This window comes from Salminus brasiliensis, chromosome 12 (genome assembly GCF_030463535.1).
Source record: "Salminus brasiliensis chromosome 12, fSalBra1.hap2, whole genome shotgun sequence".
Lineage (NCBI taxonomy): Eukaryota > Metazoa > Chordata > Actinopteri > Characiformes > Bryconidae > Salminus > Salminus brasiliensis.
Window position 1 is genome coordinate 23347759 of NC_132889.1, and position 16668 is coordinate 23364426.

At 43.9% G+C, this 16668-nt stretch overlaps 1 protein-coding gene and 1 non-coding gene across 8 annotated transcripts in view; one reads left to right on the forward strand and one right to left on the reverse strand.

Moving 5' to 3' along the window:
- The window catches only part of bptf (bromodomain PHD finger transcription factor), a 40434-nt gene extending 35841 nt beyond the window's left edge, over nucleotides 1-4593 (reverse strand). For all 7 annotated transcript variants that reach the window (XM_072692853.1, XM_072692855.1, XM_072692852.1 and 4 more), the window contains exons 1-2: nucleotides 3867-4593; nucleotides 1029-1851 (exon numbers count right to left, since the gene is read on the reverse strand). In XM_072692853.1, the coding sequence (XP_072548954.1) occupies nucleotides 1029-1851; nucleotides 3867-4335 (1292 nt within the window). In that variant the 5' untranslated portion in view covers nucleotides 4336-4593. The remainder of the gene's footprint in view (nucleotides 1-1028; nucleotides 1852-3866) is intronic.
- Nucleotides 4594-6806: 2213 nt separating this feature from the next.
- trnas-aga (transfer RNA serine (anticodon AGA)) lies at nucleotides 6807-6888 on the forward strand. Its single transcript has one exon. It is a non-coding gene; the product is annotated as a tRNA-Ser (tRNA).
- The last annotated feature ends 9780 nt before the right edge of the window (nucleotides 6889-16668 follow it).

A 16668-nucleotide genomic window follows, 5' to 3' on the forward strand; every position in this document is an offset into this window, starting at 1 on the left:
TGGTTTATTTTTGTGTGGCTGGGCCATATCCAGATGTAATCCTGATTAACAAGATGCATAAAGTGACCAGGTGTTACAGTATCCAAGTCATTAAAAACTTATAAAAATATTAGCAGTGGATATTTGCCAATTTGTATCAAGATACTTCTTTCAGAGTAAGAAGGAGAGCCAGATAAACTCACTCACTTATTTTCATTTTCTCACACTGTGCTTTAAATGCATTTTTTTATGGTTTTATAGTTTATCATTCTAAAATAAGAAGTTAAAGGAACCAAATGAGCCTGGTTTATCACTTATCCCAAAAGTAGGCAATAAGCCAAAGCATGTTTGTGTCTGAGGCGTGCGTCTTTAGATTTGCAATGAAAGATGCGAGGCTAAAGCTGCTAAAAAACACTAGACTCTGATGGTCACCAATCTCATCCCAAGCCAAAATCTAAACTGATCTGCTACTCAAAACGTATCAACGCGCAACGCCAGCCACCACCTCTTTTCAAACACTGATGAGGTATCGTCGTACAGCCAACGCACTCAGAGGAAACCACACCAGTTAACCAAATGCCTGTGCCAGTCAACACTGGATGAGAGGATGAAGGAGTGGACTCCGCATGTCCAATTATGCTCTCTCCGTCTCCGGCCGCTGATGGCAAAGCATCATGGCTTGGGATTCGAAATGTTTTGTACAGTATTATTAAGCTACGCAGAGACAAAAGTGTGTGTTTATAGTCATACTGGAAGTCATAGCACTTTCTAAATCTTGGCCTGTGCAAAAAAAAGGAAGATCTGGAGGAGTGGTAAGAGATATTTTAGACATGTATTTACAAAGATGAGACTGGTGACTGTCCAAGTTCAGCATGTTAGCAATGCTAGCTTGGCTTCTCTTATTGTAAACTTCAGAAGCACACATCAGACACCAAATCACCAAGTCTTGGCTGACCTACTGCATGTGGCGTGAGTGATAAATCATGTTAATTTATTAGCTTACTTGCTTTAAAAAAAAAAAAAACAGCAAGTATGAAATAAAAACTCACACAATGATCCTGCGGTTCAGGAACCAGTACTTCCTCTGGTGCCGATCATAGCCAATCGGCTCCTGTCTGAGGTACGGTCGGCTCTTCTGGACCTCCATCACGCAGTCAGAGACGCCAGGTACCTTGTGTGCCACACACACCTCGCACTGCCATTCGTCCTCAGGCACCTCCTCTAGAGGAGGCTTCACACACTCCAGGTGGTACACAGCCGAGCAGGTCTCACAGCACAGCAGGTCGCCAAGCCGGTGGCACACACGACAGTGATCGTCATACTGCACCACGCCCTCCGACATCAGCTCCTCGCGCGCCAGGTTGGTGGTCAGGAACTGGTCCACTAGGAACTGCAGCACCTTCACCTTGCTTTCAAGTGGTCCAAAGGGGTAGTCCTCGCCCTCCAGGTGAGGCAGGACATCCCGGTACTCGGGGTCGCTCTCGCAGTAAGACCGCACCACCTCCGGCCAAGTCATGCCGTCGATGAAGTACAGCGTGGAGTTGACGCTGTCTTTGAGGTCGGCCGGGCCGAAGGTGGTGTTGGACGTGTCCTCCTCGCGCAGGATGGCCTTCAACAGCGCAACGTGCGTCTCTGCCATCAGCGTGCACTGCTCCTGCCCCACCAGGGCTGCGCAGAAGTCCTCGAAGCGGAAGGGTGAGAGACGCAGCACCGTGCTGAAGTTGCGAAGGACCTCGTAAATGGCCGAGGCATTGAGCAACTGCTCTGCGGGAATAAGAAGGTCTTCAGACGATGCGGGCAGGTCCAAAGCGGGGATCTCTTTCTGCTCCAGGATAGGGGAGCGTGGACGGTGGGCTCTCCGTCTCCTCCGGCCTACAAAAAAAAATTAAAAATTAAGCTCACATGGAAGTGACCCATCCAAAACATTCTGCACAGATCATAAGAGGAAGTGCTTCAAACCAGCGCTTCCAGTGTTTCCCTGCTCCACCTCCCCTACTTCAACTCAAGAAAGGCCTGGTAAACAGCTGATCTGTTGGATCAGGTGTGTTAGAACAGGGCAGACTCTAAAATATGCAGCACAGGAGCACTCCAGGGTCAGGACTGGAAACTCCAGGTTAAAAGTAGGGATGGAATCAATAGGATTCATTTCTGTAGCAAATTGTGTTAATGCTAGTTAAACCTAGTCACACACACAGAGGGATGATGCTCCTGGCTGTGTAGTTCCTCCTGTGGAGTGGTGGTGAGAATGAGTACTTACAACAGGATCCCCAAAGTTTAGATTCTCATCTTACGTAAAGTGCTTATTAATACTCTTTAATGACTTTGTAGATTTGAAGAAAAAAAAAAAAATAATAAAATTAACTAAGGGCTGATGCTCAAGTCTATAAAAACCAGAAGCTTAGTAAATTAATTTTTCCATTATGTGGAAAGTTTAAAAAAATATATTGCTGTATATTTATCCACAGTTTCAGGGAAAGATAAGCACCAAGCAGTGTGTACATGGATTTTAAGAGAAGGGACTAGGACACTGGGTTATTACACTAAAAAATAAACAGCACATAAATATCTGGAGCCATTTTGGAAAAATCCAATGCATTTCATAAAGCCAAATATTACACCCTCCATCTCGAGCTGAGGAACTTCTGTGTCTGCAGCTACATTTTTAAAACTATGAACAGAAATGAAGTGTATAAACACGTGTAGCCATTTAAAAAAAAAAAAAGATGAGCCTGAACCAAGATCTTAATAAAAAAAAAAAAATCCAGTCAAAGTATAGGAGGTTTTCACAGAGTCCGCCCGATATTGCCAATCATATGTAACTCCCCCCGTGCATCAGGTGAAACCGCTCTGGCGCCCGTTTTCAAAACACTCGGCCGCATGCGAGTCTGTCATTAGACTCCTCAACCTGCTGCCTCGTAGCTGCTCCGCTAATGAAAGCGCGCTAGCTGAAAGGGTGGGCGCTAGCTCGGCTACACACCTTCTGCCGGCCCCTCGCACAACAACGACGTGAGGCTTTAGAGCTTTTTTGGTGGGGTGCGACGAACTGAAGTGAAGGAGAGGGGCGAGAATACGTGACAGGAAGGGGGTTCATTTTAGGAATGAATGAATTAGGCCGGCAAACACGGTGTTCTTGTTAGCACTGCCTCAACAAAAACAACAGTTAGCCAGTCGACCGGCTAACTCGGAGAACTTTTTAAGACTTCATTATGAGCCCACATTGGGAGCTCCAGCTAGCTAACGATAGCCAGCCAGCCCAAACAATAATCACACTTATTAACATGAGCTTCATTTTGTGCTCAAGCCGCCAGTATGTTCACAAGACACACGGGTGCAGGCATCGCTTTTCAGAGCAAGAAGTAGCTACAGCCCGTTAGGAGTTCGTACTCCGTCCGCGCTTAATTTGCTAGCTAGTTAGCTAGCAGGCTAACGTTAGCCTGGAAGCTAGCTAGATGCTAGCTGAATGCATTTCTCAGACGTTTATCTAGCTAGCATGCTAATTTTACTTTCACCCAGATAACACTTATTTTAAAGTTTAGTATATGAAATAACCTCCAGTATAAACCTAAACTAATTCAACGTTCATTCGTTCATCATTTAAAGCGCAGCTTTAAGGCTGTGACAATGGTGACACTTGCTGTTAGCAGGGAAGGTAGCTAGCTAGCTAGCTAGCTAGTTGTTAGCACTGGTGCTAAAAGTTGGGCCTGTCTTTGCTCAGCTAGCAGCTCATACTCCATTTTGAGTGTTACAGCCCGCACTGTGTCAAATAAGTTTTTCTCCAAGAAAGATATGGCTTCAAGGAGCTCCGGCACGGCTGCGGTGCTCGACCCGCACAACAAGAGCGGGGCGTGAATGAGAGCGGACTCAGCCCGCTAGCGGCTCCCTTGTACCTGGGGTGCTGCCGTGGCTGCTCTCCGTACAGTAGCTCGCATCATCGTCCTCCTCCTCGGGCAGCTCTTCGAGATAGTCCGACTCGTTGTCGATGACTTCGTCCTCCTCGTCCGTTATGGGCTCCTCTTCCACCTCCTCGTCCTCCTCGGACGCCAGGCTCACGGCGTCGTCCTCCTCATCGCTTTCGTGGTCGTCGTAGACCACGGCGCTGGCGGCGCTCCGTCTCCCCCTGCCCCGTCCAGCAGCTCCTCTGCCCCTGCCTCTGCCCCTCGATGCCGCGGAGCCGACTTTCCTGCGGGCCCGCGACGAGTGGTGGTTCCCCCGCTTGCTGGGAGTCACGAAATCGTCGTCCGCTCCCCCTCTGCTTTTTACCTTCGGTCCTCGGCGGGGTCTGAGCCCTCGCACCGGCCCTGTGGAGGGCTCCTGCATCAGCACGGTCTTGGGCGGCCTGCCTCTTCTCCCCCTCATTATATATATACACCAGATCTATTCTTGTCGACTTCGGCCCTTTTTGCGCGCACTCCCAGCGCACAGAAGTCGGAATTTCGGGCACCGCCGGAAAGCTAAGCTCGCCGAGATGCAGATGCAAGCGCTCCCGCGGAGAGCCACGGCCTCTGTTAGCGCAAGAAAGCTCAAAGCGAATGGCCGGCGTCCCGCTTCGGGTCGCTCGCAGCCGCCATGTTCCTTCCTCTCTCCGTCTGCTCAAAACAGACAGCAGGCCTTAACGCGGGAGTCACATGGTCCCAGCTACGGTGACAACACTCCGCGCTGCAACTTTCCAACAGCAGCATCCTTCTGACTCTCAGCACATAAACACACACCAGGAGGCAGGAGTTTTTGTTCAGCATTAATTCGTACTGCTTTTTAAACCCAGTTATCCGGAATTTACGCGCGTTTAAAGGGGAACTCCGCCGATTTCTCACCACGTTCCCACACGATCATAATAAGGCTACGTGTTTTTAAGCACCTTGTTGTTATTATATTTGTACACTTTAACGAGGCTGATTTCTTTTTTAGCTATATCCCAGTCTGGAAAGCCGGGCCGGGGTAAGGGCGCAGGGTCGTCAGACGACCATCGAGAGGTTAAGGGCCTTGCTCGAGGGCTCGTAAGTGGCAGCGTTGCAGACGCAGGTAATGCATCTACACCCCTGTGATCAATAACCACCGAGCCCTCACTGTCAATAAGATGCAAGCAAAATCAATCAATCTGAGTGTATTGATGAGAAATGCTTTGCTACAGAAACACCTACCAACCCAACTTTTCACCGTGGTGGTGGTGATGATGAGAAGCAGATGTCTGAAGATCTGAATTCCTGTGAAAGCCACCGCTCAGAGAGTGATGGTATGTTGCCTGATGCCCGAGACACCGTTTACTAAAGTTCTTCAGAGAAAGCTTTGGCCTAAATGTGAACTCTTAAATCTGATCCTGGCAGAGAGCTGCATTCATGGTGTTAAAAAGTACAACAGTCAACACACACAGTTCTTCTCATTTGTCCATATTTGCTCTTCTTACACACTTAATATACACACTCTCCTTCTAAATCACTTCCATCTATTCAGCTTTCCCCAGGACTGTTCCTCATGCCCGCATCCTTTTTCACTTCTGAGCAATCTATAGGTTGGGTGGAGCTCTCCTCCTCACGGGATACCTTAGACGTACAACTAGCACAATTGGGAGATGGGGTGTAAGAAGCTGAACTATAGTAAGGGGCCTCACCCATTCATTTAATGCATGATCTGGAGCTCCCACAGGTCACACTGTGGAACTGAGTGAAGTGGTTGGAGGTGATCACCGTGAGGGTCTTCTGCTTACCACACAGGATGTCTACCATAGAATGGGTAATGAATCTTGGTGATTTGACCAAAGTCAGTTTCAGTTTGGGGAAACTCTCAGGACTTCGAGGCCTGTGGGGAATTTACAGCACGGTCCATACCATCCCCTCTTCAAATACACTCTTCACTTTTCATTTACGTTTCAGTCTTCTTCTTCTGGGTATCTCAGGTAGCCATCAGGATTAATCCACTGTTGTTGGGACAGCCTCAGAGTCACAGGCTGAGGAGCTCCCCATCCTTTCTGACACTTCTTAGTAATGTCCCTTCACACTGTTGCCACCAGCTTGCTCAAAAGAGGCTCGGACCCGGATCTCTGTAAATGACATTTGTTAAAAAAAAAAAAAAAAGCTATATAAATACAATTTAATTAAAAGGTAGAAACATATTTAAAGACTGAAATCATTCCACAGTTTAATAAACTGTTCTTTCACAGTTTCAGTTTTACTGAAGAGCCCCCTCTATCCCGAGGGAACGATCTATTAAATTAAGGGAACAATTTATGAAATCGAGGGAACGGTTTATGTCTCCAAATATTAATTTCCTCTTTGATACTTTAGAGGATCTGTAGTCTCAAGAAACTCACATGTCTGTCTAGGCAGGGGGACAATGTTAGTGGACTTCAGCAGAGGGGATGCTCAGCCAGGTTCTGTAGGCTCGACCCTCAAGTTCTCTGAGGTTGGCTTTGTTTGGGCCTCACGGCTCTGACTGGAATAAAGAAATGGAGAATTCACAAAATTGCGTTTTAAAAAATTGATAAACACCGGCTTTCCCTTTCCACACTTCGCCAGCTTTCCGTAATGCGACACTTTCGCAACGGTCCTGCTCTGCTATTTGTCAGTTTGGCTGTTTTTGGCTAGCCTCTTTAGCTAACCCAAACTCCGTCCACACGCAACGCGAAAGCTAACAGAAAATCCCGAGCTACACCGGCCAACCCCGCCGGGCTGTCCGGAAACACCGCAGAAACGTCCAGCTATATTCAGTTAGACGATCGTTCGCGTGGAAATGTAGCGTGAAGTGAATTTTCTCTGTAGCGTTTAGATACTTTCTGTAGGATGAATTGTGGGATTTCTACTTGAGCCTTGTTCTGAGGGCCGTGTAGCACGTGTGTAGTCGTGGCCGAGTGGTTAAGGCGATGGACTAGAAATCCATTGGGGTCTCCCCGCGCAGGTTCGAATCCTGCCGACTACGAAAGCTTTTAACGATTAATGCTGAAAACGACAACAACCAATGACCTGATATTGATTAAAACGAGGCGTGATTAACATCTCTCAGAATAAAACCTCCTAGCATCAACACTGCCACGTTTGCACCATATTTGTCCCTGCACTATACTGCCATTTTTGCTCTTTGTTATATTTGCACAAAACTATTATTTGCACTTCTGGTAGATGCTAACTGCATTTCATTTTCCTGTACCTGTACAGAGCAATGACAATAAAGTTGAATCCATCTATCCATCTGTCTATTCATATATCTATCCATATATCTGTCCATCTGTCCGTTCATATATCTATTCATATATCTGTCCATCTGTCCGTTCATATATCTATCCATATATCTGTCCATCTGTCCATTCATATGTTGATCAATCTGTCTATCCAGTCATATATCTAATCATATATCTGTCCATCCATATATATATATATATATATATATATATATATATATATATATATATATATATATATATATATATATATATATTCATATTCATATATCTGTCCATCTGTCCATTCACATATATATTCATATATCTGTCCATTCATATATATATTCATATATCTGTACATCTGTACATTCATATATTTATCCATTTATCTGTCCATCTGTCCCTATATATATCTATCCATATATTTACCTGTCTATCCAGTCATTTATCTATCTATCTATCTATCTATCTATCTATTTAGAGTCTATAATAGTGGTATTAACCATTAACCTTTGGACACAATTAAAAAAACAACAGCAACCAAGAGAAAAAAATATTTATTTATTAATTTGATGATATGTTATTGTTTTTGATTTCTTAATGATTCTTTAAGATTTCTTTTCTCATGTAGGTCTAATGTTGTACTTGCAGATGGGAAATAGAACACTGAAGACATTTTCACAGTACATGAAGAATAGTCCAGTATTTATAAGTTGAAACCGACTGAAAGTCATACCTGATACTGAGCAAACCCGAGCATGAACAGTGTTATATCAGCAGAAATTGATGTGTTCCAGGTGCAGAAAACATATAAAAAGTTTGAAGAGCATTTCAGCAGTTATGGGTGGCTAGTTTAAAATGAAGCTGGATGCTGAGAAAATGAACGTCTTAGGGCAAACTGTGATGGTTGCTCAGCTCTTGACTTGCAGGCATTCTGAAATAGGAGTCAAGCCCATAAGCCCTGTAACACACATCTCACATTAAAAACTGGTGTTAATGCACTTATTAGACACAGTAAATGAAGTTTGTAAATGAAGATCTATTAAAAAACGTTTAATGTAGTATGCCAACAACATATTACATATAAATATATCCACACAAATATGTGTCCAGCATAGTTTAGTGAGTTCCCTCTTCTAACACATCTGATTAAAACTCATTAGCTAAGCGATAGGCTTACTTTGTGTCTTTTGGACACTGGCGCTCCAGGACCAAGGCACAATACAGGACCGCCAGTTTAGAACAGAGGTCATTTCTATATATCAAACATACCACAGTATCAGAAAATGGGATAAAGAGAGGTAGAAAGACGAATTTAGGCAATTCACACATCTACACAAAATTATAACTAAAGGGAAAATTTTAAATACAAGAAAATGTAGAATGGGGCCCAACAATATTTCAGTCACTGGGCTTCATTCACCAACCGTTCTCAAAAAGAACAAAAAAAAAAAATCCTAAAACTCAGTGTTTTCTTATTTAGGATTTGCTCAGTTTACAAGGACGGTGAGGTCCATTATTATAAGAGCAGAGCTGCAAACAGCTCTATACTTATTTTTCTGTTTTTTTTTATACTTTTTTAAAAGAACAACACTCTAAGGCTTATTACACACAAAGGTGTATTGCTCAGTAACTACAGGAACTGGTGGGGATATTCCTTACCAGTAGAAGTTTGTAATAAAACCTTTGGGCCCACAGTCGGCCCATGGGCTGTTTAAGGGGTTGAGAAAATTCTTAGGAAGGTATTGATGAATGAGGCCCATTCAGAAGTAAACAAAGTCATTGAGAGGGTACGATGTGAGATGATTCATTAAGTAAAGAAACTTACCAACTAGAGTTTCTTTACAATGATGATGAAGCGTTGTAATTATCCAAAAAAATGACTTCATGTATTTGGTCAATAAGGTTGATTGATTGGTATCAAGCCAGATTTCTTTAGGGACTATTTTGCCTTGATTACGCTCTATGTATACCTCCACCATTCTATTTACCATGGATGGATTAAATAAATAAAATAAATTTAAAAAGGCCTAAATCTTCTGTCATGGAGCTTTTAAAGACATGATACTATTCAGACTTCTGGATTTTTGACCTTTTTACAGCACATCACTCTGAATGACTTTGTATAGATCTTAACCTTTAATTTTGCAGAGATAAGGAAAAACCAGGGGGTTTCCCTTTTATTGTACAAAGGTTACAAAGAACAGAAGTGGCAGCAAAAAAAAAAAGGTCAGGTTTTAGGATTTTTACATCTAAATTATATGTAACTAGCTTCAATATTTACAAATAATCCAATAAACGAAGTAGATTTTCGATTTCACTGCTTGGTAGAGAATCACGCATATACAGTGTGGCTATTCCCTCTTGAGGAAAGGTGGGAAATCATGGCAGCAGGTGGCGCTATTGTCACGTTCATATATTCTGAAGAAGACCCACACAAATGGCCTCTCACTGCAGCCAAAAAGAAGTGGGTCCTGTACTAAGTTCTGCGTTAAGCAGAGTTCTCAGTATCATAGTAATGAATGCTGATAGAACCTGCAGTGGTGGAACAACAGCTTTGATATTTCAAGGCCAATCCTCCATGGGCAGCCCAAAAGAATCTGGGATTGGTGGGTGTCCTGTGGTGCTGATGGGCTCCTCACAAAAAAAAGGAGAGACCTTTTCTGGAGAATCTTTAACACGGCATAGTGAAAAGAGCACCACTCCGACCCGTCTGCCTGTTAAGGCCGAGATAAGGAAATGCTGGAGTACAAAGAGACCAGCAAGTTTGCATTTTGGGACACATTTCCATAGCGTGCGATTAACCAGTTAAATCCGCCGTTGTTATCTGTTTTCTCTAATCCGACGGCGGCACAACGTTTTTTTTTTTAATGGAGACTTCTAGCATGACCTTTGTGGTCACCTGAAGCTTTTCCATTACTACAGTGAACCCGGGGCGTGTGCGTGACCCAAAGGCGACTGACTGGTGCAGTTAGAATAGGTCCAGGGTGATCTCATCGCAGCACCTGTTATGAAGAGAGGAGTTATGGCTGCTTTTGCATATTGTGTAACCAATACATCACTCAGCACAGCAGGCCAGACTAGCCTTACTTCATGGGAGTTATCAGCTGTTTTCAGTCAAAGCACTTAGGGACGAATACTTAATGCTACTTCACTTCTCCTCGTTATAACGAGCCCATTACCAGGCTGATTACAACAGCAAGCAAACAACACAACACCTGAGCAGAATGTCCTCACAAATGTAACCACAGTGTGAGCTAAGCCAGGCCTTAAATAGGGTACATGGCCAGTATTACTGGTATATGATGGAAAACCAAAGGAGAAAATGAGAGTTTATTGTACAAAGCAACACATTCCATTGTTAAAAAACAGAGAACATGAATAGCCTTTGAAAAGCTTTGTCTTATGAAAAGGTTCTTCTCTGTATTGGGAAAAATTATATATGGTTTCTTAATGACCCAGTGATGACATGCTTTAGCTACAGCAGGATTTGAGTTCAATTCCATATTTCAGTCACTATTTCTCGATTAGTGTACAAGCGAGAGCAAGTAGTAAGTGTTGCAACAAAAGTAAAAACCTAGCCTATCCGTACAAAAAGGAGTTTATGCAAGTGTGCTATTTTAAAAAAACTAATAATAAGTGAGGTTGCTTTCAGTTTATGTTTTTATGTACGTATCTGAATTATAATATATATGAAATATATATATATATATATATATATATATATATATATATATATATATATATATATATATTAATTCATTCTTTCGTGTACACGGACCAGTCGTCCTAGTTCCTTTGCATAGAAACAGCCCCAAAGCATGATGTTGCCGCCCCCATGCTTCACAGTTGGTATGATGTTCTTTGGATGCAACTCAGCATTCACTCTACTCCAAACACAATGAGTTGTGTTTGTACCAAACAGTTCTACTTTGGTTTCATCTGACCATAAGACATTCTCCCAATACTCTTCCGGGACATCCAAATGCTCTCTAGCAAACTTCAGATGCGCCCGGATATGTACTGGCTTAAGCAGGGGAACATGTCTGGCACTGCAAGATCCCTGAGTCCCTGGCGGCGTAGTGTGTTACTGACGGTAGCTTTTGTAACGTTGGTCCCAGCTTTCTGCAGGTCATTCACTAGGTCCCCCTGTGTGGTTCTGGGATTTTTGCTCACCGTTCTTGTGATCATTTTGACCCCACGGGCTGAGATCTTGCGTGGAGCCCCTGATCGAGGGAGATTAGCAGTGGTCTTGTAGGTCTCCCATTTTCTGATTATTGCTCCCACAGTAGATTTCTTCACACCAAGCTGCTTGCCTATTGCAGATTCAGTCTTCCCAGCCTGGTGCAGGTCTACAATTTTGTTTCTGGTGTCCTTCGACAGCTCTTTGGTCTTCACCATAGTGGAGTTTGGAGTGGGACTGTTTGAGGTTGTGGGCAGGTGTCTTTTATACTGTTAACGAGTTCAAACAGGTGCCATTAATACAGGTAATGAGTGGAGGACAGAGAAGCCTCTTAAAGAAGAAGTTACAGGTCTGTGGCAGCCAGAAATCTTGCTTGTTTGTAGGTGACCAAATACTTATTTTCCACCATTATTTGCAAATAAATTCTTTAAAAATCAGACAGTGTTATTTTCTGATTTTTTCCCCTCATTTTGTCTCTTATAGTTGAGGTCTACCTATGATGTTAATTACAGGCGTCTCTAATTTTTTAAGTGGGCGAACTTGCACAGTTGGTGACTGACTAAATACTTTCCCCACTGTGTATATATATATATATATATATATATATATATATATATTTATATATATATATATATATAGTGTGTGTGTGTGTATAAGTATGTACCTATGTGTATGTATGTTTGTGACCTGTTTGTTCTTGATCTTTTGATTGACATGTAGTCTACTTCGAGATACTTTGTGTCTTATACATAAAGCCTATTCTTCATATATATATATATATATATATATATATATATATATATATATATATATATATATATATATATATCTTTCATATATATATACCTTTTATATCCATTCATATATTTATCCATTAAGTAGCCTATGCTTGCAGTTTGGGGTGGAAAAGCTTAGAGTAAATAGCCAGGGGGGGAACTGAGCCTGATTTTTATGTACACAGTGTTCTTAACCCAGATACAGATTTGGCTGATTTTTACTGACAATTCATCCAATATGTGAGAGGACTGTAACACACTCAATTCACATTGGTTGATACTATAAGCAATAACCATAGAATGACTGCAAAAGACCTTCAGCTTCTTCATTCCTGTACACCTCTACTGACTACAGGCTGCTTTGCTTCCTCTGGCACTGCAAACCTGCAGCATGCGGAGGGCAGGATGGATTCAGTCAAGTATCAGGAAATATTTCTAGGAGAAAAAAAGTTAAAGCTTGGGTGTCCTTGGATCTTCTAACAGGAAAGTCCATACAAGGCATGGCTTCAGAAGAAGTCCTGGAAGATTCTGTAGTGCCTGTCACAGTCGTCTGACTTGAACCCCACAGAAAATCTTTGGTGTGATTTGAGGGAAGCGGTCAGAGGAGTCCAGTGCCCATGAGGAATGGGTTAAGATTCCTAAGGAACGCTGCCAGAAGCGGGTGTCTGGCTATGCATTAGGTTGAAAAATTCTGAGACTGCAGTGGTCATGAAAAATGGCACTTTGTGTTGAATTTGGAGCAACACTTGTTTTACGAGTTGTGTTGAGTGTTGTGTCTATTTCAATTGCTCTTGTTTGATTGGTGCATTGCGAACATCTGAAAGTTTGCAGTGGGGTTGGATGGTTTCAATTGTCACTACATATAAAATAACGTCTCATATATGAAGTTTATGAAACTGTGTCGTCCACTGGTACTATTCATATTAGTCAACTTCAAATGTACTTACAGTTGCATTTACATTTTTACCTATAAAGTGCAAAACTAATATACATGCAACTGGTGCAGCATAGTGGGTTACAACACCACCCTTCCTGTGGCAGACTAGGGTTCAGTTTCCTGGTTGGGCAAAGCACACCACGCTTAGCCAATAACACGCTTCGCTTTGGGCAGAACTCCACACTAACACTACAGTCACCTACCTGTGTTACATGATTCAAATGTAAGTAAAGGTGCACGTATTTGTCACTGTACACTGTACAGCGAAATGTGTCCTCCGCATTTAACCCATCTGTGGTAGTGAACACACACACACTAGTGAACTAGGGGCAGTGAGTACACACACACCCAGAGCGGTGGGCAGCCAACTCCAGCGCCCGGGGAGCAGAGAGGGTAAAAGGCCTTGCTCAAGGGCCCAACAGTAGCAGCTTGCCAAGCCTGGGAATCGAACCCACAACCCTGTTATCGATAGCCCGGCGCTTTAACTGCTGAGCCCCTACTGCCCACCACTGCCCACAAGTTACTACTCAGTGTCAGCCAAAATACTGCACATATCTGAGTGCTTAAGTAGAAGTATGATGTTAACTCCAAAGGCCCTATTTTAGCGATCTTTTGGCGAGCCATCACCCGTGCACTGATGGGTGTGTTTTGGGGGTAATGTGCAATAAACCAATCAGCGTGTCACTTGCCATTCCCTTTAAGAGCCACCTGACTTTGGCGGATTGCTATTTCAATGGCGCAAAGCAGGGGGTGTATGTGCGCTGGGCTCGCGCCTGTGTTGACAATTCACTGCCAAGACAGCAATCTGACAGTCTGACTGTTGAAGTCTGCCTAGGTTGTTTTCAGTCAGTGGTGCACCTGTGTTTTCTATTGTCAAGGCAGCAATACGTCAGAAATTGACCTGAACACACAGAATTTCAAAGCCATCACGCCCATCGGCGTAGATATATTCACAAGCACTGTTGCTGTTTAGTCCACGCATGGCGTGCAAATAAACTGTTGATGGGGTGTAAGATAGCAATGAGCATCGCGACGCGCCTTGCGCAGGGTGTAAGACAGGGCCCCAGGTCTTATTACACACTAAGGTGTATTACTCAGTAACGACATGGACTTCTGTAGAAACTGGTGGGGCTATTCTTAGGTAATAGAAGTTTGTAACACTGACACAGAGGTGCAAATGCACACACACACAGCCTGTCTAGTCCTTGGAAAGAAAAATGGCCAATAGAATAGGACTCTCTGGAGCAGATAAACATGAACCTATTGGCATCCTGGATAATACCAGGCATGGGCTAGAGCAGCACTGAGCTGGAATGATAGATGAGTTGGGGGGTTGAGCCTCACTCCTGGCCACACTAACACTCCTGTTAGTGAATGCAAGCAAATCCTCACAGCAATGTTTCTAGTATTGCGTAGAAAGCCTCCCCTGGACAGTAGAGACAGTCACTCCAACTAAAACATGGTAAACTCTTTCAATACCCTTGATTTCAGAAGAAGCAATGAAAGAGGTGTCCCAATACTTTTTGCAAAAAGTCATATTTGCATGGATGTTGCTGCACAGTAGAACAGTGCATCTCCACAATTAAAAGTCTGCTCCATTTTCCTGGAGGCCTTTTTTTTTATCCAATATGTGTAACAGAGGCCATTGGGATGGTGTCTAAGTGCTCCTGAGTGCCCACAGGCCTTTACTACAACTGTGTGAACTGGCTTCCTGTGCATTTATGAAGCACCGGTAAGCAGCCAGTTGACACAGTTGTAATAGAGGCCTGTGGGCACTCAGGTGCACTCAGACATCGTCCTGATGGCCTCTATTACAGCTGTGCCAACTGGTTTTCTGTGCATTTATGAAGCACCGGGACGTACATGGTAAGCAACCAGTTGGCACAGCTGTAATAGAGGCCATCAGGACGATGTCTGAGTGCACCTGAGTGCCCACAGGCCTCTATTACAACTGTGTCAACTGGCTGCTTACCGGTGCTTCATAAATGCACAGGAAGCCAGTTCACACAGTTGTAGTAAAGGCCTGTGGGCCTCTATTACAACTGTGTCACCTGCTTTTCTGTGCATTTATGAAGCACCAGGATGTACATGGTAAGCAACCACATCAGCGACAGCTGCTGCAGATTCAGATTAGGTTGGAAAATGCTGAAGTATTCCTGGAGTTCCATCTACGCATTTAATCCTTGAAGCTCATTGATCTGTTCTTGCCGCCCCCCTTGCAGCCTATCTCCAGTTTCCCCCTCGCAGTGGCCTGACTGATGCAACATCGCTCTGTGTGTGTCCTCCTGCAGGGCCGCCATCATACGCAGGACATCCAGGTTCACGCAAACGGTCGGTATTAATCTTGAGGCCACCCATGTTGTTGAACTTCTCCAAAGGTCTCGAAAAATGTCAAGCCGTGAAGATGACCTGCTTCAGAATCATCCAGAATCTGGCCCGAGGCCTGCTGAGTTGTACCATATGGTTCGACGGCCGCGCAAGACCTACAGCAGGAAGGGGCGGCGGCGACTGAAGCAAACAGTCATTCAATGTGTCCATTTCCCGTCCGAAAGGACCTCTGGCTGTAGCTCGACTGGATCGGCACTTGACAGCTTTGCAAATCTCAGCTCTGTCTTGGTACAAAAGGGGTCCAACACTCTCCAGGCCACAGCCCTATTCAGCACTGATGGACGGATAAATGCCTTTTTTTCAATATCCAGTACCTAACAAGCTGCGGTCACTCAAGAGAGGGACAGTGCTTCAGTCCAAAGGCATCCGGGAAGCGGTCCTGATAAAGGCCAGTGCTGATGTAAAGCCAACACGACAAACAAACCGCACATACGCGGGCAGACGATTCACCAGACTGTAAGTAATGCAATGTTTAGGTTCTGGCTGAGCAGAGCCACTGCACATGAACAGGACCCAAGGCGACACACACACACATACACACACACACATACTGACCAAGCTGTCGTTGTCAACTGGACACGAGGTAAAAATATGTTGGGGTTTAAATAAATAAAAAAAGGGTCACTTTTCTGGGGGCAATTTTGAAATCTCGGGCTTTGGACAATATTCATCTCTTTAAAAAAGTTTCAAGCTTCAAAAGTGAGCAGTTTTTAATCAAAGCACTTTAAAAACGCATCAAAAAGAAGACGCTCATTTTCAAACCACTCAAACACTCTGCTACCCCACAGGAAGAGACACACAGCTTTTTAATTTCCATCTTCCTGCATGGTCAGCACACCCCCTTTGGCAAGTATCACAGCTGGGAAACACTCTTGCTAGTCAGATAACAGTCTTTCAGGTCTTCTTTGAGGGATTTTCGACCATTTTTTCTTGCAAAAGCCTTTGAGATTCTTGGGCCGTCTTGCAGGCACTGCTCTTTTGAGGCCTACCCACAGATTTCCGATGATGTTAAGGTCAGTGGACCGTGAGGGCCATGGTAAAACCTACAGCCGGGCCTCTAGAGGTCATCCATTGTGGATTTTAAGGTGTGCTCACCATCCTGCTGCAGTCCATCTTCTGCCCTTTTTTTAACAGGTGGGGTGTAGGTTTGCTTCCAGAATTTGCTGAATTGCAACACAAGCCCAGACCATTGGTCCGCCTTGTGATGCTGCAAATTCCACAGTTGGGGTCAACACACTAGCAGTCAAGAAGAACT